The 24,850-nt window shown below is 39.9% G+C and overlaps 1 protein-coding gene and 1 pseudogene across 2 annotated transcripts; both read right to left on the bottom strand.

Moving 5' to 3' along the window:
* Positions 1-847: 847 nt before the first annotated feature.
* LOC139919772 (uncharacterized) lies at positions 848-22,029 on the bottom strand (annotated as a pseudogene). The gene is made up of 20 exons (XR_013504924.1): positions 21,891-22,029; positions 20,908-21,146; positions 19,708-19,856; positions 19,233-19,358; positions 18,862-19,020; positions 18,472-18,643; positions 17,939-18,072; positions 17,435-17,591; positions 16,419-16,522; positions 8,262-8,549; positions 7,787-7,903; positions 7,344-7,471; positions 6,934-7,082; positions 5,802-5,927; positions 5,259-5,420; positions 2,111-2,297; positions 1,856-1,983; positions 1,557-1,722; positions 1,242-1,345; positions 848-1,088 (listed from the first exon to the last, which is right to left on the bottom strand). The product of XR_013504924.1 is annotated as an uncharacterized LOC139919772 (transcript).
* On the bottom strand, positions 9,332-14,981 carry LOC144539393 (matrix metalloproteinase-20-like). Its single transcript, XM_078284049.1, has 10 exons — positions 14,859-14,981; positions 13,637-13,893; positions 13,208-13,356; positions 12,896-13,027; positions 12,482-12,640; positions 12,251-12,362; positions 11,967-12,109; positions 11,594-11,750; positions 10,499-10,602; positions 9,332-9,961 (listed from the first exon to the last, which is right to left on the bottom strand). The coding sequence occupies exons 1-10, from the start codon at positions 14,976-14,978 to the stop codon at positions 9,861-9,863; spliced, it is 1,434 nt and encodes a 477-aa protein (XP_078140175.1). The 5' UTR covers positions 14,979-14,981; the 3' UTR covers positions 9,332-9,860.
* Positions 22,030-24,850: the final 2,821 nt, after the last annotated feature.

Below are 24,850 nucleotides of genomic sequence, written 5' to 3'. Positions count from 1 at the left end.
ACCGGATTTCCAGGAGGAGTTTAAAATGTTGATCTCCCTTCCCAGATTATTGTTTCCCACCGCAGTTGCTCACTTCCTTGGCCTGTAATTGTTCTGTGCCACAACCATCATAGCCTATTACTGCATATACACATGCAATACAACACTATAAAATACTAAACTATATTCACGTGCTTCAAAACAGTGGTGACTCACCCTGTATACTGGATCATCTCCTTTGTGGCTAAAGTTGAGCTAAACAACTTCTTTTTGATTGGTCCTCATTTTAAAGCTGCAGCATCCTGCTGGAGTGCACGCGAGCCAGATAGTAGGAGCATTTCACAACAATTTCACAACAGTTCAGAGATGATCGAGGAAAAAAGTGGCTCAAATTGTGTCACTCTCCCCTGCTCTGAGGGAACATGGGCAAGATGATACAATCAAATAAAAAATAGCCTGCAAGTTGGGTCCCGCTATTGCTAGAGGGCACAGTAAAAAAATGGCAGGAGTGCTCTTGCGTAACTCAGTTCTGACATTTATTTGAATCCCTAGGGTATGTTCAGAGGACGTTACAGTAGGGACAGAACAGTCTAAACAGCTGATTACCCCTCACATTACAGCCCCAATTGTGCAATTTGACATCACTGAAAGTAAATCACATGAGCAAAACCCTCCAGGCAATTGAAATACATTCACCATCAGTACATTCCTTTGCAGTTTCAACACAGAAAAACGTGGAACAAAAACATTTTAAAACAGGACTGATAGAATGATAATAAATAACTGATGACTGAAGACCCTGTATTTTTTACATTTCTTATAAATCAACAGCCAAGCATTGGCTACACTATAAAACAAGACTCAGAGAACTGTTATTCATATTAGAATAAGGCCTAGATCTTACTGCCTCTTATGCAAATCATTGATTCATGTTATGCACACAGTCCTAAGACAAGTTACATTTTGGACATATTAGACAGAAAGTCTTGTAGTGTCCGCGAGGCTTCAGTAGCAGTTGAGCCAGCCGTAGTTGAGGAGAACACGCATCACTCTCTTGTAAGCGAGGTAGTACTCACTCTGCCTTGGGCCATTGGAGAAATATAGGTATCCTATGGGAGGGAATGTTCAGTTCATGAGTATGTTGCTGCACTTATGTGGAATGAGTCGATTTGCTTTTCATCCTTATGTTAAAAAAAAAAGATGGATCTTGACTTGTGCGGAAAGGGTCAAATCGTTAATGGGAATGATTTTGCATCGCTCACCGAAATTCTCAAAGGCTGCGTCTACTTTGGAGCCAATGCCGGGGAAATCTCGAGTGATGTATCTTGGGTATCCACGGTCCATTTGGTTCCTGCTCTCATCATAGCTGGAAAGTGCACATCAATTATCTGGATGAATCACATTTTAAAATGGCAAGAACTGACTTTGTAATGCTAACAGGCCTAAAGAGAAACTGCTGGAAATGCTTGCTAGTTAGCTTGGCTTGTGTATATCTATACTGTGTTTTCATCCAGTGAAGACAAACAGGTACTTAATAATAATATGATAACAATATGATCATGACTTGTAACTCCCACCTCCAATACTGGTTATTCACAAAAATGAGTGTTTTTCTGGTGGTCGGCACATAGACGGCTGCATCCACCTTATTCACTGAGGAGGGGAGGCCAAGGTTGGTGATGGGCTTTGGATAGCCTGAAATGATTGTCTTTGCATAAGCCCTTATGCCCCAGTACTGGCGACCTGTGGACAAACAGTTGGAGGGTATTATGCCAATTAAAAGTACAGCTTTACAGGAGGTGTATGGATATTTCCTTGCTGATTTATATTCGCTCAGCTCATTTATTTAAGCAGATTCAACCTGTGTGAAAAGTACCTTCAAAAAAATGCACCACATCCTTGTATGGGACTTCATAGGCAGCATCGACCGCATTAATCCGTGACCATCTTGTGTTCACTTTAATCAACCGGATTCCGGACCTTGAACTCTTCCTCCAGTAGTAACTATTAAGGAATAGAAAAACTGTTTCTTGGGACTTTGAATAAGATTAATCAGAAAAAGGATGTATGCTTGAATTCCATATAAACAGAAGATCATCACCGAGGAACAAAGAAATCTTCCGAAATGTACCCGTTTTTGAAGAAGTACAGGTCTCCCCTGATGGCGGTGGCAGCGTCGAACACCAGGTCCCGGCTGCACTGCTCATCTCTGGGGTTGGGCTGAGGGTCTGGGCTGGGATCCTCTGTTGGTTCCTCAGGCTCTGGTTCAGGAGGTGGGTTGGGTTTTGGTGCTGGCGTGGGCACAGGTGTGCGGCTCCCTGGAAGATGCCGTAGGAAATTAAAAGATGATCTCCAGTCAGTGATCATCATAGCGCAAACCATCACCAATGTAAACAAAAAACAAAGTCAGAAGTCAAAGTCAAAGTGTTTTATTTATCAAATGCACAGTATCACACAAGGTCATTCTGAACAATGAAATTCTTAGGACAAGGCAAGCAACAACTACGTAGTAGGCATAAGAAAAAAAAAAAAAAAAAAAAATCAAATATTAAATGTTAAAAAGAGTCACAAATAAGGGCAAAAATAGCAAAAGTACAGCAGTTCCAGAGCCAGTAAAGATGGGCAATATGAACAGTAAGAATAAGAGTATTAAATATTATAAAGGAGTATTAAATATTATAAATATAAAGTGTAGGAGTGCTATTCTGTGGGTGAGTATGGGGGAGGAGGAGTAGGAGGAAATCCCTGACCTGGGCCTTTCACACCTGCTTTTTCCTACCCATTGAGGTGATCATGTGATCAGTGTGATCACTGCTGGTTGAGAAGCCTGATGGCCTGGGGGTAAAAACTGTCTGTGAGTCTGGTAGTCCGTGCCTGGATGCTTCGGTAACGTCTACCAGACGGCAGCAGCGAGAACAGTTCACAGCTTGGGTGGCTGAAGTCTTTTATGATTTTCCGTGCTTTCCTGAGGCATCATGTATGGTATATGCTTTGCACGGTGGGGAGGTGGCAGCCAATGATGCGCTCCGCTGTCTTCACCACCCTCTGGAGGGCCTTACGATCAGCAGCGGAGCAGCTGCCGTACCAGGTAGTAATGCAGCCAGTGAGAATGCTCTCAATGGTGCACCTGTAGAAATTAGTGAGAGTTTTGACAGACATTCCAAACTTCTTGAGTCTCCTCAGGAAGTATAGGCGCTTTGGGCAGTTTTTACGTGAAGCAGGAGACTCTCTCCACTTCAGCTCCATCGATGTGAATGGGGGCGTGACCCCCCCCCCCCGTCGCTTCCTGAAGTCCACGATCATTTCCTTAGTCTTGCAGATGTTGAGAGAGAGGTTGTTGTCCTGGCACCATTCTGTCAAGGCGCTGACCTCCTCTCTGTAGGCAGTCTCATCGTTGTTGGAGATGAGACCCAGGATGGTGGTGTCGTCTGCAAACTTAAAGATGCCGTTGGAGCTGCGCGTGGCCACACAATCATGCGTGAACAGGGCGTACAGGAGGGGAGTATGCAGCCCTGAGGGGCTCCGGTGCTCAGGGTCAGTACAGAGAAGGAGAGGTTACCCATTCTCACCACCTCTTCTCATTCTCATTCATATAAACAGTTATATTTCCAGAAACAATTTATGCACTGACCCTATTCTCATAACTTTTATCAGTTTGATACTATTTACTATCATGTACACTGTGACTAAAAAGGTTGTAAACTCTATTCTGCAAGTACAAAGACAGGGAAACTGAGTTTAGGTGGTTTACCCTCCTTTACATCCCAGTAAGACAAACACAATATCAGCCAATCAGGCACCACAAATATATCTGTCAGTACTGAGGCTACGCTACAGTCATTACTGATGATGCACATACACTCTAGGGCCAAATATATACACTGGGTATAGGAAATAAAATACCAGGAACACTTGATTTTGTTATTAAACAGACTAACCATGTCAATCCAGGTGAAAGCTATCATTCCTCAGTGATTTTACCTTTTAATTCTGCTTCAATCATGCATGGGAGAAGGAGAAGGATCTCAAAGCCTTTACACTTGAGACATGGATTGTACAAAAGGGGATGCAACTCAATATAACAAAGCTGATCCTAATATACTAAGAGATGGCTGGCAGCAAGGTAGAGCCTATCTCCTGTTGCCTAGTTATTAAACAATCTCCAGAGTTTATATGAGCAGGAGGCGAGGCAATGCTTTTACTTTTAAAATTTTGGTGGGCACAAGAGCTACTGATTGAGTTGATGTAATATTATGATTTGGCTTTTCTCAAAGAGGAGGTTATTATAAGCTGCCTGAAGGCAAGCGAATGAGAAGGTTCCTTTGGGCGTTTAGCCAGTGTCCTAAACATTTTAAATGGAGCATGGTTATCAACCAAAGAGTTCAAAGCGCTTACAAAGCAGCTTAATGCCAATTCAGCCTCAGGGATTTGTAGCATGTCAGATAGCTCACTGTGGTAGAGATCATGCATAAAAGCTTGTTCATTAAAACTCCTGAGGTTCCTCTTGATGACAAAATAGGGTTGAGTTCTCTTCATGCTCGTGTCTCTAATGCAAGCAATAGGACAGTGATCACTAATACAAAGATCAAAACACCACTTGTGATGCATTTTTTTCTGGCCTGTTTAATGAGATTAGATCAATGAGGGTTGATTTTGCTGGGTTTTTCAAAGTTTGAACAGGTTGACTCTAAAGGCCTGTGTTAATCTAGATCACCAAAGATTGCAGTACAGTATCAGTAAAACAGAACTTGACATAACTGGCTGCACCACCACCCCTTCCTTTACTATCTCCATAGATATTATACCCATTTAGGGCTACATCTGAATTAGCACACTTTTTTTAACCATGTTTCAGTGAGAAGCAAAATGTCAGGGTCAGACTGACTAAGATGTTAACATTAAGTTTTGGATTTTGTAGCAGACCTCTTACACTTAGATGTAACAATCCCAGGCTTTTATGGACTTTAAAACATTTGGATTATTTAGGCAAAATGAACTAACAGAGGTAGCATGTTGCACAATCAGAGCCAGGTGAGCAGTCTGAATCGCTAGTAAATTACTATAATTACGGCCAACTGGATTAACAGTGGTGCAGATGAAGTCCAAACCACCAGAAAATTAAATTCCTGCATATTACATCAGACTTGTCATAGTTTACTATGACAGGAATGATAAAAACATGTATAGTCGTTACAATAGTGGATTGTTCTGATAGACTTGATAAATGTGGATCCTTTAGTTAAATTAATCATCACATGGGATCTAATGGCTTTCATTACCGTAGAGGGCTTGAACCCCGCGCCTGTCATCATCTGGCAGCTTGTATCCGTTTGTGTTGACGTACTGATAGGTGGGGAACATCAGCGCACGTCTGTCCCTGGAGTGGTCCAGGCCCAGGGCATGGCCAAACTCATGGGCCGCCACCAACAGCAGATTCACACCTGATTACAACAATTGCAATGATGTTTAGCAAGTTGAGACTCAAAAGATGGTCAGGTATCATACATATTTCATTTAAAATACTAATAGTAATTTCTCATGTGGTTATTATTTTTTTTTATCAAAAGGCAAATTCAGGTAAATCAGTCAGTAAGACACTTCACTCCTCTATAACTGTGTGCTATCAAACTTCATCATGTTTACAGCACCCGTGACAATTCAAACTTCAATGAATCTTAATACCTTTGCTTCAAATTTTCACAAAACTCCCACATATTAAGGAACTATCAATACAGTGAGATTGTGTAGAAAAACAATCCACTTCAATATTTCTAATCAGGGCGGCTCCAGCTTTGCTAAAATGACATGGCAGAAGACTTTACCTTTTTGGGTTAGAGTCCAAGTTTCATCATCATCAAAGTGTGTGTCCCCTCCTTGCGCCTGTCCAGGGGAGTTAGCGTGGGCCAACACTCCACTTGGCCCATCAAAAGGGTAAAAGTCCCCGTGATCTGTATTGGGACAAAGGAGATAACGCAATCTGTAGTTTATTTGCTTAAACGAATGAGAGTATGTTTGAACAGAGATGAGTTATGTCTGCACTTGCATCCAGAGAGAAAGCAATTCTCCTCTCTCACAATTTAGTACAACTGGTAGATTTAGGCAAGCAATCTGATTGGTCAAAGACACGTTCCAACCATGTTGATAATTACAGCTGGCATCGCCGATGTAGCCTGGTAAGGCCATCCTGATCACATGACCTCACATTCTGTTTCGCTCCACGGATCAGTCTGGACTTCTAGCCGCCCAAATCGATTTCCTGAAATTACAATGTAACCGGGCCAATCAGGGACTGCGTCGTAGTTGATGACGTAACCGGGCCAATCAGGGACTGCGTCGTAGTTGATGACGTAACCGGGCCAATCAGGGACTGCGTCGTAGTTGATGACGTAACCGGGCCAATCAGGGACTGCGTCGTAGTTGATGACGTGAAATACAGGCTGCCGCTGGCAAAACAGTAATGGCGTCTCCCGAAGCAATGAGCGGTAACGTTAACGTTTGTAGAGTAAACACAGCCATAAGTGCAGTTATTGCAGAAATAGACTCAATAACAACAATTAAACAAGAACAAGAGTATGCACTAGCGGAGTTTCTCGGCGGAAAAGACGTTTTCGCCGTTCTTCCGAGTGGATTTGAATTTGGATTCGCTGATTGGCTGAAGGAGTTTGTCTGTCAAGGCAAGTACTCCCGCCCACTGAAATCGATGTGGGCGGCTAGAAGTCCAGACTGATCCGTGGAGCGAAACAGAATGTGAGGTCACGTGATCAGGATGGTCTTACCAGGCTATCACCGATGTACCCATAATCACAAGATTCTTGTGATTATGGGTACATCAGTGAGCCTCTAACGTATTATTACTCAATAATGAATTTTGTTCTTTTCTTTGCATGTTTTCCACCCATTTCCGATGAGAGGTTTTGTATGCGTTTTAAAACGCCCTGTTCCATCTAGACTCACATCCGCCCTTGAAGAGGATCATGATGTCCGCAGTTCCGCTGTAGATCTGTTTGAAGTCCAGCGGGATGACGTCGCTGTAGAGCTGGAAGGCCTGAGCAATGGTTGTATCCACCTGACCCCGGCTCAGATCTGGAGTGTACTGGGTGATCCTGTTCACATCAGGTTATGATGGTTTGGTATATGAAATACATTTACACTTACCTTATACTATACATTTACATTTTAATATGTTAACACGGCATATAGGTTGAAAGAGAAATGCAATACGGAGATAACAAAAATTGTCCCATATTCATTTCCATCACAATCACCATCATCATATCAGGGCATTGCCCATATATTCAGCCACTTAAAATTCAACCGTATGACAAAGGTACTAAACAGTGTTGCACCTCTCTAGGTCACAGTACCTGTAGGTAATCAGCCTCTTCTCCCACTTGGGTTTCCCGGGGAAGTGTCCATATCGGCTGATGTCCGAGACGCCGCACCTGGGCGCCTTCATCACCTGCGCAGTTTCCTTATCCAGGATGCCAGTCACCTGGTGGTCAATGGTGGTGGATGATGTGAGATAACTGCCACATAGAGATTTGCATGTCTTTTTTATAATTGAAAAAGTAATTTCAAAATGACATAGCCACTATTTAAAAAATGTGACGATCATATTAACTTGTTAACAAAATAGTAACATTTTATAGGATGGAATCACCTTTTTTAATATTGTACAATGAATATCAGGTATTTCTTTTTCCCAGGATGGAAATATATAGCACCCTTCATTGAGATTGACAAACTATCTCAATTCATCTCAGCTCATTCTTTAAAAGTGCAAAACCTTGCTATTCCTTGTTATTACCTCCAGGCCAAAGAAAGCCTGCATGGCCTGTAGATTCTGGCTGAACGAGGAATTGGTGATGCTTCGCATTGAGGAGTTGGTCATCCCAACATCAGTGTAGAACTGAGAAAGGTATCCCTGATATGGAGAGAAGGAAGATGACTGAATAGAAAGTGATTCAGATTTCATCTGATTATGATCATGCTTATTAGATAGTAGAAATGTTATTTCTTCCACTATAGCTAGAGGGTAGTTTTTCACAAATCGGATTTAAACTGAATAGTACAAAATATTAAGAACAGTTTCCACTTTCACTTGTCTCAGTTATCTAAAGCATTAAAAATCCTTCTTTAACCTGTCTCACCTACATCTCCCCCTCATGACTTTAGCAGATTTAAAGATGAACACAAAAAAGGATAAAACGTTCACCTGGATTTGCCCGGTCAGTCTATTTCATTGAAAGTTCCTAGAGTTTACTCAAAGTACATTGCATTACCTCAGCCAGCTCTTCCTCTTCTGGTGAAATTTGGCCCGCTGGGGCAGCATGACACAGAGCCAGACAAGCCAGCAACACTGTCCCAAAAGCAGCAAGTGAGCCCATTTTGTTAAAAACTACTTTTTCTCTCCCCATCCACTCTCTTATATAGTCCACCTTGACAGCCTGAGGTGTGTATTGTTCAGATAGCACTTGAATAAGATGCCAGTGAAGGCTGTGTCCTCTGCTGCATTCCAGTAAATGTCAGGCCCCTGTGCTAGAGGGGAAGGGGTGTAAAGAGTCACCCCTCTGATAACAGAGTGGGAGGAGATGTTATTATCAGTGATAGGAACACCATGGGAACACTATGGGAACACAGTTCAATTGAGTTTTGTGCTGTTATCATCTTGATTTTTTTAAAGCAAGATGTTTTTATGAGCCCCTGTAAGGGTTTCATTATCCCACCTGCACAAATTTACTCTGCAAAGTTATATATCTATTCTTTGGGTAATTTACATTATATGTGCAAATTTATAAACTAATTTAAAGCCGCACTAGGCAAGATTCTTATGTAAAAGTACATCTTATCAGCCAATCAGAGAAGAGCGTACCATCCACCCTGTACGTTTGCTCCATTTGGCCGAATGAAATTCTGGTGTTGGATATGGACACAAGCAGAAAATCTTCTCTGCACATAGGAAGAGACGAATCGACGAGCGGAATACAGAACAGCAGCAAGCACACACAAAGTCAACAGAAAACTAGACTCACCAATGTTCTTTTGTTTTCAACTTTTTGCTTCACTCCTCCGTTTGGTATACGTTGATGTAAGGCGACCACAGTCCGGCTTGGGTGGTAAACATGAGCATAGTCCAGCTTGGTTGTTAAACATGAGCATAGTCCGGCTTGGTTGGTAAACAAGTTCACAAATTCTATCTATCTATTCATTCTATTTGTCTAAGAAAAACTGTGCATGCTTACAAAAAGAGTCTGAGAGTCTGCATGAGACTCTGGAGAGCAAAGATGAAACTGCTTAATACAAAAATAAGGAAATTCAATTTTATTGAAATAAAATGTCATGTGATGCATCCTATTTATACATACTCAAATCTACAATATAGACAAGGTGATGTGTACACTAGCCTCATGTGGCCAGTCTTCCAAACCTATGTTAAGGTACATTTTTAAGTGGCATCTAGTGAGAAATTCTGAATGTAGAATTTGGATGCAGCAGATTAGAGTACAATTTAATCCACTCCCCAATATGAAAAAGCTTTGATGAGCTTTGCACTTGATATTCACATTATAAGTATTAGGTACATGCTTGCACATGAGATGTACCGGCACCATCGTACCCCCAAAGGAACCCCCAAAGGGGGATTGTATTCAACTGTCTGAAGAAGGAGCAGGTACACACTTGCTTCAAAAAGGGGTGTAATGATCCAATCACAGACTTAACATTTTAACATCTCTGATCTTTCAGTCTAACAACTCTGGCCTTTCTTTTTTCAACATTTTCCTTTCAAAGTTCTTCTTGTCTACATGAATGATGTACAGCAAAGATGTATTTTCAGTAACTAATCATTTAACCCTGTTGCCCCATCATTGCCACTGACTGCATCAGCAGCCCAGCCAAGCATTCGCTGCAATTATATTCACCACCCGGTTTCGTCTAAAGTCGTACTGGTAGGATTTTGTCCCACTGAAGAGGTAGATGCTACCTGTCAACAGAAAATCATACAAAAAAATCTGTTTTCAAAATCAAGAACATACAGAGACATGTAATATGTGCTGAAATGTAAAATGTGTGTTAGCCCCTCATGTTGTGTCAAAATATACTAGAAATGAAACATGAACACCAAAACTCAGCTGTAATACAGAAGAAGTCTATTTGAGCAATTACATTTTACTAAAACTGGGTTGATCAGTATTATTAGTAAAATAGTGTTGTAATAGTATTAATGACATATTTGTTGTTGTTTTAACTTGCTTGTAGGACCAAACAGGCAGGGCTTACCTCATCAGTATAAAATTACCAGTTACAGAAAAGTGCTGTCCTATGATTTTCTGAACTCTCTGGCACTCCCTGTATTGTCCTATGTGGCAAACCCCACCCATCTGCCACCTAAGTATGCTAAAACAAACTATATAAAGAATTTGCAAGTGCTATTTCTATTGTGTTCTATTTGTATCCTGCAGCCCAGGGTCTGCATAATACAAACTTCACGATGAAACTGTGACAGGTTTCCCTTTCTTACCATGTAACACAAACGCAGCATCGACCCGTCTCACGATGCCAGGCCAGTCCATCTGGATCAGTCTGGGAAAGCCTGGGTCCATCCTTCTCCTGTGCTCATCATACCTGGGGATTGCATCATTCATATACAAGTGCATGAATAACCAACTTGGGCCTTTTTCAGTATATCCATTTCATTATATAAGTATTTTCCACAGTGCATGCAGCATGCTACAGTGTCTATATCTATAGGCTAATGTTGTAGTCTAGTCTAATCTTGTTTATTTATATAGCCCTTTATCACAGTCAAGTCTCAAAGGGCTTTACATACCATCAAATACATGTCATATACCATACTACATCATATATACTGTACATACTACATATATACACACATCATATACATACTTCATATGCATCATTTACTACATCATATACATACTATACATCATATACTATGTCATATACATACATCATACACTATACTACACACAAACACACTCAACACCTATGGGCAATTTGGAGTCTTCAATTCACCTGACCTGCATGTCTTGTCAAACAATTAAACCATTAACCATTAAATTACAGTTTTATAATTTCAGTTGTTTTATTTTATCATTTTATTTCAGTTTCTATTTAGCTTCACTTAGGTTTCAGGTAGTGTTGTTGAGCATTAGTTTCATTTAACTTTTAGTCAAAGTCTTTTTAACAGTGATACTTTGTCTGTTTTTCATACATACTGATACAAACTGTCTTTGGATGGCCATTGTAGGTATTTAGGTATTGCTAATGTATTGATAAATAAGTTGAACTGGCCCATTAATTGCTAGAGGATTCTCTCGCTACTTGATTTACAGTATGACAATGGTCCAAACATTAAAACTGAATAACCTGGCATCAAAAAATCACTAGGTGGCAGCCTTTAACTATTTGGCACTGGAATACTGCCTATTTACTTGAGGTGGGCTTACTGTACAGGTATGAAGCATCTATTCCTATTGGCTATGAGAAAATGGATGCTTTATTAAAATTCTATTGATGATATGAACAAAACATAGCAGAGAATCTCTTTCTTTTGGTGATGCATTCAAGCCAAGGTGGCAGAGAGGAAGTTTACCTGCAATAAAACTCTCCTATGAAGAAGAATGTTTTCCCGTATTCACTAATATGCACGGCAGCGTCAACCTGCTTGACTCTGGAGGAGAAGCCATACTCGTAGATGAAGCCAGCATGACTTTTCATCTTAAGCTGTTGAACCACCCAGTACTTACGACCTGGAAAAACATAGCCGTGTCACTGCATTTTGGGACACTATGAAAAACAGCAACATACCACAAGGGCTGCCAAGCTCAATGAGCCTCTTGCATGAAGTGCAACACTTAAGTTGCACAAGGCTGTAATTTAGGTGCAACCTTGTGTTCTCCTACTGGAAATCCAGCCTTGTCATGCTGAGGCCTAAGTGATGCCTTGCAGACTGCCCATTACTCTACCAGTGAATATGTACGCCACGCCTTTGGCAGGGATGTCATAAGCAGCATCTACGTGAGAGTCGATGCTCAGTAGAAACGTGCTGCTGTGGCCCTCTCTCAGGCGATTCCAATAGGTCGTCCATGTTGTCCTCATCCACATGTACCTGGGTTGAAACAAGTGAATGCGTGCAGGTTTTAAACAGAAGTACTCTATGTGCATGTCAATCAAGATTAAATTGTTGTGCAGATTGAACATATTCAAACACCTCATTCGAACACATTATTCACACACCTTTAAAACGTACCTGTTTTTAAAGAAAACAATCTCATTTCTCATCACTGCCACTGCATCGACAGAGAAGTTGGGGTCACACTTTTTGGGGATAGTTTGCATGTCTAGTTTTCTAGTGGGCTTGCCTAGGAAATAGTGCAATATATATTCATATGTCATGATACATCATCGTACACTATGCATTAATCCATTTATTTCCATTTGTGTGCTAGTAATCACTTCACCTTTTGAACTTGTTACTCACCGTACAGTGTTTGGATCCCAAGCGTATCATCTTTTGGTAGAGTGTATTGTGTACTGCTGTACTTGTAATTGGGGTACATGATAGCAGAGGGGTCTTTAGAGTGAGTTAAACCCAGCGAGTGGCCCAACTCGTGGGCTGCAACAGTGAACAGGCTGTAACCTGAAATAACAGGCAACAGTTTCATCAGGTCCATTTAAAGAGTCTTCCTTTCCTCTTAGGTATTCCATGACATTGCAAGAAAATAATCATGCAGATCAACAAGTCGTAAGAAAGAATTATGATTTTTTTTTGGACAATCTGCCCACAACAAGTGTCTTAGTCATGTCTTTTTTCATTTATCTCCCATTTGTATTTAATTTGCTATCTAACCTGCTTGTAGCACAATATTGACAGCATGTTTTGACTGTGACAAACCTGGCCTTTGTTTCCCCATCGTCCATGTTTCATCCTCGTCGAAGTGCACATCCCCTCCCATCCCTTCTCCTGGCTCAAAGGCGTGGGCCAGCACACCCCTGGGCCCATCAAAGGGGAAGAAATCTCCATGAGCTACCAGGGAAGAAAAACACCCACAGGGCTTATAGGAAAGTCTGATGTGCGCTGTTAATGGGAAACATCGTATTACCTTTATCTCCTATGGCATTGTTAAACATAATAAGGCACTTTATTTTGTACTGAGTGTAGCTTAATCGACAAAACAACTTCTCAAAAGCGGTTTGAAGATAATACTTCTTCGGGCGAAGGAGAAGACAATGTCAGCTTTGCCATGGTGGACTTGGATGAACCTCAGCGGTGCCGCGTCACTCCAGATCTTCAGGGCTAAGCGAAAGGAGCTTTCCACATCCTCTCTCTTCATGTCCGGAGTGTATTGTGCAATCCTGCATGCCATTGACAAAGGTGAACACACAGACATGAGGCATCTGGAGCAACGAGGACAAGTTCCAGAGCTGCTGGTACAGTAATACATCCTCTGTTGGCAACATTGATGTAATAGATACGTAAATAACTGGACAACAATCAAAATCTCTAAAATCCCTTTTACAGTAATACAGTATTACAACATTGCTCTAAAAAGAAACAGTTGAAAACAGGACATTACTGGCTGAATAATGTCCAAAAAAAGAGGACGAGTTTCACAAGTGACACAAAACATCTCACTTGTATGTAATGGTGTGGTTCTTCCATTTGGGCCTTCGTGGGTAGAAGCTGAAGTTTTCCACATCTGGAACACCGCACCTCGCCTCCCTCATCACGGCCAGGGTGTCAGGGTCCAGGCGGCCTGTCTCACTCAGACCAAAGAAGCTTTGCATTTCCCTGATCTTCTCCTCCATGGCTGAGGTGGATCTGGCCCTTCTTCTCCCAGCCACTCTAATTCTGCTGTTGGGGTTCAGATTGTAGAACCTCCTGAGGTAGCCCTGTTATTGAAAGGACTTTAGGTCTGGAAAGTACTAAAAGACTCCCAAAATCTCTATTTCTCATCAAAGTCTTCTGATTTCTCATGAAAAGTTGTCTTAATGTTATCTGAATGAGGTGTTGTGTGTCTTCTGTGGTATATGCTTCAGATGCATCAGCCTGGTTTCCACTACAGTGCCAAACAAGACTTGCTAGGGCTTGTCCATTATTCATGCAAATTATTACATTTTATTGACAGCTACGTTTATACAGGAGTAGCAGCATAAACTCTGACACTACAGTGGAGCCCAAGCCTCAATCTCACCATTAAGATTTGTGTCCTGGACCATTTTCAGTGAGTTCAAATTCTGCAGGTCATCATCGTTGTGGACAGATTAGAGTATTGCGAAATCTCTTTTACAGCCATAACAGACAGCAAGTTTTATCTTGCATGTACAGTATGATATTATGGTTTGATTTTCATTTGGCAATCTATTAATGAGGTTAAAACCAAAATGAGTCCTGAAAAGACGTCATCCATGGCTAAATGTACCCAATAACCTCTCTACGATTGTCTCAAAGTAGTGAAGCATTCTTTTGTTACTAATCTTTACATTTAGGAAGCATTTGCAAAGTCATAAATGTATATCAACAGATATATACTCCTCTATGAAGTATAGATGAGGACAAACCTACACTACACTATACTGTAGCTACCTCTTGCCCTATAGTGGAACCCAGTAAACCAAATCTGCATAACAGTTAGAAAAGGGACCTTCTTAAATGAAGGTACAGTAATAAAACCTTACTTGGTTACACTTCTAAATTAAAGTATTTTTACTGGATTCTCACAACAAAAATATTATTCATAAACATGTAATATAGTTTTACTACCTATGACATTTCTATAGGATATCTGTTCATGACTTCTTTCTGCATCTGCATGATTCCCATATAAACTCTGCAAGACAGTCTTCCATACACAAACCTCAGCCAGCTCCACATCCTCAGGCCTCAGCCACTGATCCTGATCAATGGGTAAAGTCCACAAGATATCCACAAACATCAGAGAGCCCAACACAGGTATCCATGACCAGAACATCTCCATCTTTTAAATGAACATCACAGCGAGCTCATCTTCATCTGGCTTCAGATTTTATATACGGGAGCATTCTTGAGGTTGTTGGGCAATCACATGGCCCAAAAGCCTTAAATCCTGACGTTACAGCTTTGTCTACCAGGCTCAATTTTCTGGAGGTTTTGTGGGTGAAAAACACCTCAGGGAATGTCTACATACTGTGTCTGGGCTTTTCCCTGTCTCTTGAGGGAAAAACAGATGATTCCCCATGTGTATACAGTGTGTTTTACAGTATAAGAACCTCTGGCCAAAAGTGATGCACATGATTTGTAGATTCAGTTCTTGCAAAAGATTTTGAATGAGGTTTTCAATGATGATTGGACATACCCATAATTGGAAACAGCAAAAACATTAATAAATAAATACCTTGGAGACTACTTTATATTGTCATGTACTGAATCAATCAGGCATGTAGCCAAAGGTGAGGCGGTCCCACATTGTCAGTGCAGCATAATATTTGCATATATCAATCTCCACCGCAGTGATGAGGTGTAGCAAATTTGATGGAAGTATTTCATATAAACTCACCACATTAGTTGATCTGCTCTGCTGGAAGCATTTTACTGCAGTGTAAACAACACTAAAACAACACACTTCTCGTCTCTTTTACATTCTAATTCTTTATTTTGACAAAATATGACCTACACTTTATTGATAAATAAAACTCCACTCAAAACTGAAAAAGCACAGTGTTTTTTGTCATTGTTTAGTATAATTAATCTAATAAAGGTTATCAGTAAATGTCTTCATTGCCTCCACAGAACTGCAGTATTTCAACATCCAAGCCAGGTATTTGCTTTCTCAACTCCAACAATATGCTTCTGGGTGTAGTCGTACTTGTAGACTTGCGGTCCGACAAAAAAGTAGATGAAGCCTAAGATGACAAAAAACAAATCTTCAAGTGGCAAACAAAGTGATCTATGTATTTCACCTTCTTCATGTCTTGTATGTTGTTGTTGTTGGTGGTGGTGGGTGTAGTGGTGGTGACGACGATGATGAGCAGCATGCAACTGAAAATTAATTTCTACTTTTGCTAGCAATTGAAATTACAGTATATAATATAAAGTACTTTAAGTGATAAAGTGGGTACATTATAAATGTTAAACGATAGAGGTGAACCACACCAATTCAGTTCCACTCGACTGATGTTGCATGTCTGTAAATTAGCATTCCTGAAAACAATGTGAAGTGCAAAAGCCCTTCAAGGTAAAGACAGAAGTACAGTGCCTGCTAAAAGTAAACAAGATTACTGCACTTACAAACCTGAACATCACCCAGTCTGCCAACTCTTGTACATTATGTGGTTTGTCTGCTATCTACACATCAAATTCTGCAAATAAATATGCATCAATCGAACAACTAACTTGGATGGAAGACATACAGTCTGTAATAAACAAAACAATAGCTCACCTTCTTTATGAACGGCTGCACTTATTGTTGTGTTGAGTCCGGGAAAGTCTTCACTGATGTATTTTGGGTAACCGATATCCATAATTCTTCGGTTTTCATTGTAACTGCAAAAGACATGACATAAACAATGTGTATCAGTGTGTGTAATGTCTAATTACTCATCATCATCTATTCGTGTTTCGAAGCTAAGAAAAAACATTTGTTTATAGCTGCTACTAGCATGGTCACGTCATCAAACCTCAAGTCCAAATTGAGCCTTTAGCTCTGTGTGAAGTCCACATCACAGCGGAAATGTTTCAGTCAAGTCTGAGTCACATCTGCCAATGTTCAAGTCCAGCTGGAGTGCCTCTTATATCTACCAATGTTTGCTGATTTGACTCCGCACTTATAAAGACCAATATTTACATTTATACACAAATCATCAAAACAGTCAAAACTGTACATCAAATCATTTTAATTTATTTCCATTCCCCAAGCTGCCCACCAAGCACTTGTTCAGGATAAAAGCAAAACGTTGGATGTGTAATGTCATATTTTACAAATGCATGGTGCCAGACTTACTCCAGCCTCTTTTACACATAAAGAAAGAAGGAATTCCCCAATCCCAAACTTGAGCATCCTCATCCCAGTGTACAAGTGGCATATACTGCATGCTCACGTAAACACACATGATCAGAATCAGCAAGCCAGACTGGAGATATAGACATATGGAGATATGGACATAGGGAAATAGGAATGCACCTAATAGTGAGTGCAATTTACCGTCACCATTTTGGCAGCGTTTGCTATCATGGCTAAGTTCAGTTTGAGTCACAAGTGTTTTAAGACTCATTAAATGTTGAGTTTGAGTCTGAATCCAAGTCTGATTCATCTACAGTCGAAGCTGAGATATGAGGAGAAGTGAATCCAACTCAAGAGTACCGAACAGAGTACTGCCATAAGTTATATAATAGCAAAACATACATTATGTAACTGATAATGTCTAATGGATTCATGTTGTTTACTTGTCGTCTTACCTCCAGTAAATGTCATGGATGAAGAAGAGGGTGCGTCCTGTTTTCACTATGTGCACTGCAGCATCAATGTCCTGCACCCAGGCCGGGAAGCCAAAGTGGCTTAGCAGTCTAGGTTTTCCTTTCACAAGGGAGCCTTTCACTGTCCAGAACATGGATTCTGACAAAATACATGAAACATCTTCAGATCCAGGTGACAAAGAAATGACACCTTGCTTTCACAAAATGACATAAAAACAAATATAATTATAGGAATTAAATGAAATACTCAGTGGTTGTCATAATGATTAGCCTACATCTTTATAGACCACCTACGTTTATAGATATTGAATGCTAAACTTCAGGTGATGATGGTTTTCCTTTATTCCTCAAATTAACAGATACTATATATAGTAACTATTCAATTGTTGTTGGTTGAGTTGTATATGGATGATCTTTTTGGTTGTTTATATTGACCAGTTTACTTATTGAAAGCTACTGCAATATTCAACGATGAAGAATAGTTACCATGAATGAGGTAAGCAGTGGATCTGCGAGGCACCCAGAAGGCAGCATCAATGTTGGTTTCAATCTTGGGCATAAAGTTGGTGATAGGACCTTCTTTGATGTCATATTGCTCATTATGTTTAATCCAGAGATACCTTATGGGAAAATGATTATGATTTAGGTGAAAACACAGTTTAATCATTGATCATTGCGTTATGCAAATCACATTACTAATCATAAGTTTTAGCATGATGATACAAAAAGAGAGAAATTGTAATTAAGAAATTAGGAGTTTAGTTCCAAAATGAGACAACCACCTTTTAGAAAAAAAGCAATATCTAATAAAATCATTGAGATTATGGATTGATATTATAGTACTTTTTAAAAAACGGAAGGTAACATAAGTCAATGAGTGAAAGTGATAACACTTCTACAGAGTAAATCTTCAGATCCTAAGATCAATCTATCAACCTTGAAAGATGAACTGATTCTTTTTTATTCAAAGAGGATTTTTGTAAATAAACTCTGCAAGTAAAGAAAGATCATCAACTTACGTTTCTCTGAAAAAGAAGGTGGCATCCCCGAGAGTGGAGACAGCGTCAAACGTCAGGTCCGGGGCACATTTGTCCTGCATTAGTCGGGGGAACTGGGGCCCTGACAGCCAAGGGTTGTACTGAGCGCTCCAGCCGTACCTTGAAAGGTAATTTGGACGAATTCTGTTTGGACCTAACACACATCAGCAGACACTTAAGTGTTGGGTTCCACTTGTCTGTATTTCTAAATACTCTAATGTCAAAAAGATTTCCTGTAGTCATAGTAAAGTACTGTAAATTCATAGATAGATAGACAGATAGACAGATAGATAGATAGATAGATAGATAGATAGATAGATAGATAGATAGATAGATAGATAGACAGATAGATAGATGTGTTTAATGTTTTACCATAAAGTGCATTGATATTTGCTACATCCTCTCTGGATAATAAGTTGACTGGACGGGGGGATTTGTAAGTGGGATACATCAGTGACTCTGGGTTTCTGGAGTGCTTCAAGCCCAAAGCATGACCAAATTCATGTGCAGCTACCAAATACAGGTTAAACCCTGCAATAGCACAAAGAAAATATATACAAATACATCAAAACATAAAGTATTTCTCTTCTTCTTTTATTAAGATCAACATTTCAGATTTCATATCATGGATTTTAAAAAGAATACTATCTATTGCCTTATCTAAGTGATGTGTGCAGCAATCCAACTGGTTAAATTCCTGTAGTACAAGAACTTGCAGAGCAAACGTGACACAGTCTAGTTACCTTGTTGTCCTGTTGTCCAGTGCTCAGCATCATCAAAGTGTGTGTCCCCGCCAATTCCCTCTCCTGGACCAAAAGCATGTGCCAGTGTTCCTCTGGGGCCATCGAATGGATACAAGTCACCATGTTCTTCATGATACAGCCCAGCCAAAACATAAAATAGAAACCACTGAGAAAACATTTCACGCTTTATGCCAAAAGAAAATTACAGGCCTCTGTCCGCCTCATCTAAACAAATCTGTGGAGTTCAGTCAGTAGTGCATGATGCTAACACTGCCCGGGTTAGGGGTTACTGTAAATTACCAGTGAGGCCCCTCATGTAGGTGTTAGGTAGTTTGAAGAAAAATAAAAGTGCCCACTGAAATGTACAAATTCAAATTATCATAACTTTTGAACTGTTTACTGTAGTGCTTCATGAAATGTATCTCCCACAATATCTGCTATCAATGTCTCATTTTAAATAAAAAGGGAAACCCACCATAGGTCACGAACTCCACCATGATGTCAGCGTTACGGGTGTACGACCTGACAAACGTCAGGCTGCTGGCTCTGGCCCAGACGCTGAGAGCTGACTCAACCAGAGAGTCTACGGTGCTGCGAGGCAAATCTCTAGTGTATCTACCAATGCTGCAACAGCAACAAGCAAATGTCATGTTATGTGGGCAACGTTTGATGAGTATCATTCCAAAATGGCTTATCTACTAATAAAAAAAAACACAAAAAAAAAACAATTACATCCACTCTTTTAAAATGATTGATAGCACAAAATGTAAACATTTTTTTTAAGGATAGTAGGAAGTCCTTGGTTGACGAAACTTATACAGACTGGATTCCCTAATATTCTCAAGATGTTGTATGGATATAAAGCCTTTTTTGGAAATTAACTTTACATTTTCGAACAATGACAAATGGTTAACTTTTTCATAAGTTATAACTAGAAGATTTTCTTCTTTATAGTTTTGTTGCCTATAGCCCACTGTGTTATCCAGCAGACCAGGGTCAGATAGAAGTTGCATATAAACATTAGTGTTGTTTTTTTTTTACCTGCATTGAATACCAGATGGGTGGGGACAGTGCTAGAGTGCAAAATAAGTTGTCGATGACAGAAAATTATACTGCATGGACTTTTGAGTTGTTTGATATTGTCATTGTCCTATATTTGGAAATCCTCACAACAGGCTGTTTAAATATATTATAACAAGTCATAAATGCCTTTAGTCCCAAGCCCAAAAGTCTGTTATCCGTAATTATTTGTGACAGTTGCCATTACCCATCACTGCCGGAGGCATTATTGACTGTTTGTGCTGCCTCAAAATATTGTCCATGTATCACCCCAATTGAAATAAATTGAAATCCTTTCAGCAAATTTAAGTGTTTTAGTCTTCCTGGAATTCAAGATTGGCATGATTGCCATCTTTAGGACAACTAAACATTCATTCATTTGTGCAAGACAAGATCAGTCTATCTCAGAAATGCATGTGTTTCAATTAGTAATTCAACAATGCACTGGAAAGTAAAAGAGTGATAGTATTTTCAGTATCTTTTAGTAAACACTTCATAACTGAACACCAACATCTGATTATAAGTTTGCTACAATAAATGCTGATGATATAGAGAAATGAAACAGGCAGAAGAAACTTGACCTTTGTGTTTTGGCTCTCAACAGAAACCTGGATACCTGTAGGTGATGATATTCTTGTTCCATCGTGTCCCCTGGTTTTGACTGTAGTCCTCCACATCTGGGACGCCACAGCGAGGGCTCCTCATCACCTCCAGGGTCTCCGAGTCCAGGACACCTGATGTGTTGAGCCCGAAGAATATCTGCATGTCTTTCACCTTGGAGGTGAAGGAGGGCCAGCTCCGCTTCCTGCGCCCAAAAGGTTCCTTTTTCAGATTGTAGTACTGCTGAAGGTATTCCTGTGAGCAGATTCAACGTCCACTATCATATTTATCATATTGTATTGAAGAGTCAGTGAAATTAATTGGTCCTGTACAGCTCAATGAATACCGACTATGCCAGGGTTAAAGGTTTAATTCTCCTTAGGGCTTCACAGGCTAAAAATGTATGGGCTCCTGGTACTGTAAAACATTTTGGATAAAAGCATCTATTAAATGGCATCTGTTATGTTAATTCCTAATTCATTTACATAAATGTGTTGCAACCTTTTGGTGAGCAGATTAACAGCACCAACTGTCCAGTATTTAGAGCTATACTTTGTCTTAAAAAAATCCCGACAATAAACTGAATACAAGCTTGGCATGCAACATCCCATTCATCCATCATTGTCTGTTATAAACATTCCTATCACCAAAGAAAAAAAACATAAACAAGAGAAAGGAAATTAAGATGGGGAGAGAGAGAAAATGAAGCGGCTGAAAAGAATCTGTAAAACCATACAGTATAATTGCTACCAAGACCCAGAGGGCAGTGCATGTATTTACCTCCGCCCCCCACCCACACAAAAAAGAAATAGATAAAAAGATTATCTCAATATCTCACACACAGCAGAGTCTGGTAGCACAGATCCTTGCAACTTCGTTTCCCTCAATATAATTAGTTTCAAATTAGCATGTTTTGAAATTACAAAAAGTACAACGGATGCTATCACATGCAGTCAATCTCAAATATCTGTAATGCAGCTCATGCAATTATGCACTTACTGTGGCAAGCTTCAAGTCAATCTGTGGTTCTGTGGATGGAGACCTCTCTCCCTCCGGAATAAATGCGGGAGCCGTGAAACATGGACCGGGCAAAACCAAGACCAAGACACAGAGGCAAGAGAGCAACATGACAGGCATTTCACAGACGTAACACTACAGGAATTGTAGTGGCCTAGTTTAAACACATGGAGTTGCAAGTTCTGGTTAATGAGAAAGCCTTTTAAATGGTTATTGTGACTCATACCACGCCAAAGCCAAGGAAGCCTCAGACAGTACTATGGAATTAGGGAGGGGTTTGCTTAGAGTAGGACAGCAAAAAGAAAAAAAAAAAAAAAAAAAAAAAAGAAAGGAAAAGAATGACAATTTTGACATTTTATTTCATATGATATATTTGTCCTTTGACCATATGGATATAATATTGAATTTATAATTTAAATTTCAACAATTTCTGTATAAATGTAGGACTGATATAATTTGCTCCCATTAAACTTTGCTAATAACTGATGTTGTGACATGACGAGTTTTTGCTGGCAGTTTTTAGAGCGCAAGTTGCTGACTCACAGATAATCCCAAAGAAATGGCGAAACTATGTACAACATGAGGGGATATAAAAATATTTACTGGACACGATCTGCTCATTACTGTCACTATGAATGTGGTCAGCAGAAATGTGATTTCCAGTCAAAAACCAAGTAGTTGTGATATCTGAATAAATGATTCCCTTTGCACCGCTTCTCTACGGGATGGCCACCTCAACCGAATCCATCCAGACTGATGCAACACAATAAACTGGGCGGCACTGCCTCAGTCCCACGCATTCTGCAGGCTCTCCCAAAATAACCCCATCAAAGCCCATTCTTGTCCCGTTTTAGCAAATGCATGTAAGTCCTTTCAATGAGAGAGCTCTCTGAAAAGGAACTGAAACTGACTCTAATTGCAGGGATGGATTTGGGGCCTTCGAAAAAGAAAATGGCCGCCAGCCAGGACGCCTGGAGTGGCAAGGGCGGTGCCTTGGTAAATTCAGGGTACAATTAGGGTTGATTGGGCGTTGTGGGGCTTTATGGGACCAACAGCATTCCTTTGCTGGGGCAACATGAGCCGACTTTTCCAGGATACATCGTGCTCTTTCGCAGAAAGATTTAAAGAATTTTTGTTGCTCTGGTTTTATGGTCAAACAGACGAGGTAATGAAGTCATTTTAGGCAGTAGTGATCTAGAGAGTGGAGTTTGGAGCTGAAAGGTTACAAGCTGGGAGAGACGATTCCGACCGCCATGGTAATTAGACCAGCAGAAACCTTGCTGCTTTGCCCCAAACATACACTTTCACACTCACAAAGTGCCAGAGCTGTTACATATCTGTTCAGAGCAAGTAGCTGAGGTGAACATATCTATCATGTAAAGCATCTTTTTTGTCTACAGTGATGATTTATTCAAATTAGGTAAGGAGGCAAAAGCTTTCTCTATGTTTTCCTGCTTGGTGCGGCACTTCGAGACTACCTGCATCATAAAAGACTGCAGGAAGCTAGAGCATGGAGATAAAACTAAGTGATTACCATTTTTAAGGAACCTTCAGATAATGATATCAATGCCTGACAGAGATTTACTGATAATACATAGATCAATTAATATCAATTATATACCCGCTCAAACCCAACCTCAATCATAACCTACAAATTCATGTTTTCATGTCATGTCATGTCTCCTTCTCCCCTCTGAAAATGCACCTGTCTTCATGTTTGTCAAAAACAAACAAAATGTTTAACTTTCCTCTGCCTCTGATTTCTTTCTTTGTCCTGTTTTATGTAAAACCTGTTGGTAGTGTTACACACCATTATCAACTATACTCCTGAAACACAGCACATATTCATATTACAACAACACCAATATTGGTCCAAACATACAATTCTTATTCAAATTGATTGCATGGATGCTCATTTACATGTTGGGTAATTTTCATGACCCTTCGGCCCTAGAAACCTGATTAAACCCTGTTGTATAATTTCAAAAATTGATAGAATAGAAAGTAAACATTTTAGGGGTTTTGTTGCAAACACTTACACCTACTGGGATTGATGGCGCAAAATTAGAACAAATTGTAATACCTTTTAAAGCATAGTAGGTAACTCTTCTCCTTAGTTGATACACAGACTGGATTCTCTATATTTTAAATATATTGAAGGATAATGATTTAGTTTTTCTTTTCAAAATGGTTACATAATGTTTTTACCTCTTCATTGTTTTTCTCTTTTTAAAAAACTTTTTTTTGTCAAACAACAGCAACATTCTTCCATAAATAACATAACTTCATACTCCAAAAAGCCTCACTGTTTCTCTACAATGATAATATTTTGTTCCTCTCAGAAGTTTCACAATCCATAACTAACCCTAACCCTAACCCTGAGGCCAGTGAGCCAGAAAGGGCATGCAACGCTACCTAATGTACACGCCATCATTGCACAATCTGCACCAAAGTCAGCTTGCTTTTAACCACATGTGATGAAAACAAACACCAACAAGAAATGTGTTCACCATCGATACAAAATGTCTCCAGTTCATTGACATGCTGTAAAAGCAAGAGATGAGGCTAATGACAGGGAACCAAATTAGATAGCAAACTAGTTTCATGTTTTCCTACCAGAATGCCTTAACCTCAACTAAACAACACACAAGAATTATAAGGTTAGAATTGTAAAGTCTTTCACAGACTTGTTGCCTCTGACAAATATTCTCGGCCATTTGTACGAGGCAACAGGTCTGTGAAAGAGACTGAACTCTTCAGTCCGTTTCATTGTATGATGGTTATTCATTTTGTGGTGATACTGATATTTCTGTCTCTAAAATATTGTAGCCTCATGAAATGCTGGAATTTCTACAGCTCCTCAAAAGCCTGAAATGTGCTTTTATAAACAGCAGTTTATGTAACTCTTCCACTTTGTGAGGTTAATTCAGGTTATTCACAAA

This window comes from Centroberyx gerrardi, chromosome 6 (assembly GCF_048128805.1).
Source record: "Centroberyx gerrardi isolate f3 chromosome 6, fCenGer3.hap1.cur.20231027, whole genome shotgun sequence".
NCBI lineage: Eukaryota > Metazoa > Chordata > Actinopteri > Beryciformes > Berycidae > Centroberyx > Centroberyx gerrardi.
This window is presented reverse-complemented; position numbering and strand designations above follow the sequence as displayed.

What these genes read in the sequence shown, in the direction of transcription:
- LOC144539393 (XM_078284049.1), bottom strand. Translation starts at nt 14,978, where the DNA reads ATGGAGATGTTCTGGTCATGGATACCTGTGTTGGGCTCTCTGATGTTT. An exon ending in AGGATGTGGAGCTGGCTGAG is followed by an intron (nt 13,894 to 14,858) that starts GTTTGTGTATGG and finishes TTTCAATAACAG; the next exon opens with GGCTACCTCAGGAGGTTCTA. An exon ending in TGCTGCGTTTGTGTTACATG is followed by an intron (nt 9,962 to 10,498) that starts GTAAGAAAGGGA and finishes TTCTGTTGACAG; the next exon opens with GTAGCATCTACCTCTTCAGT.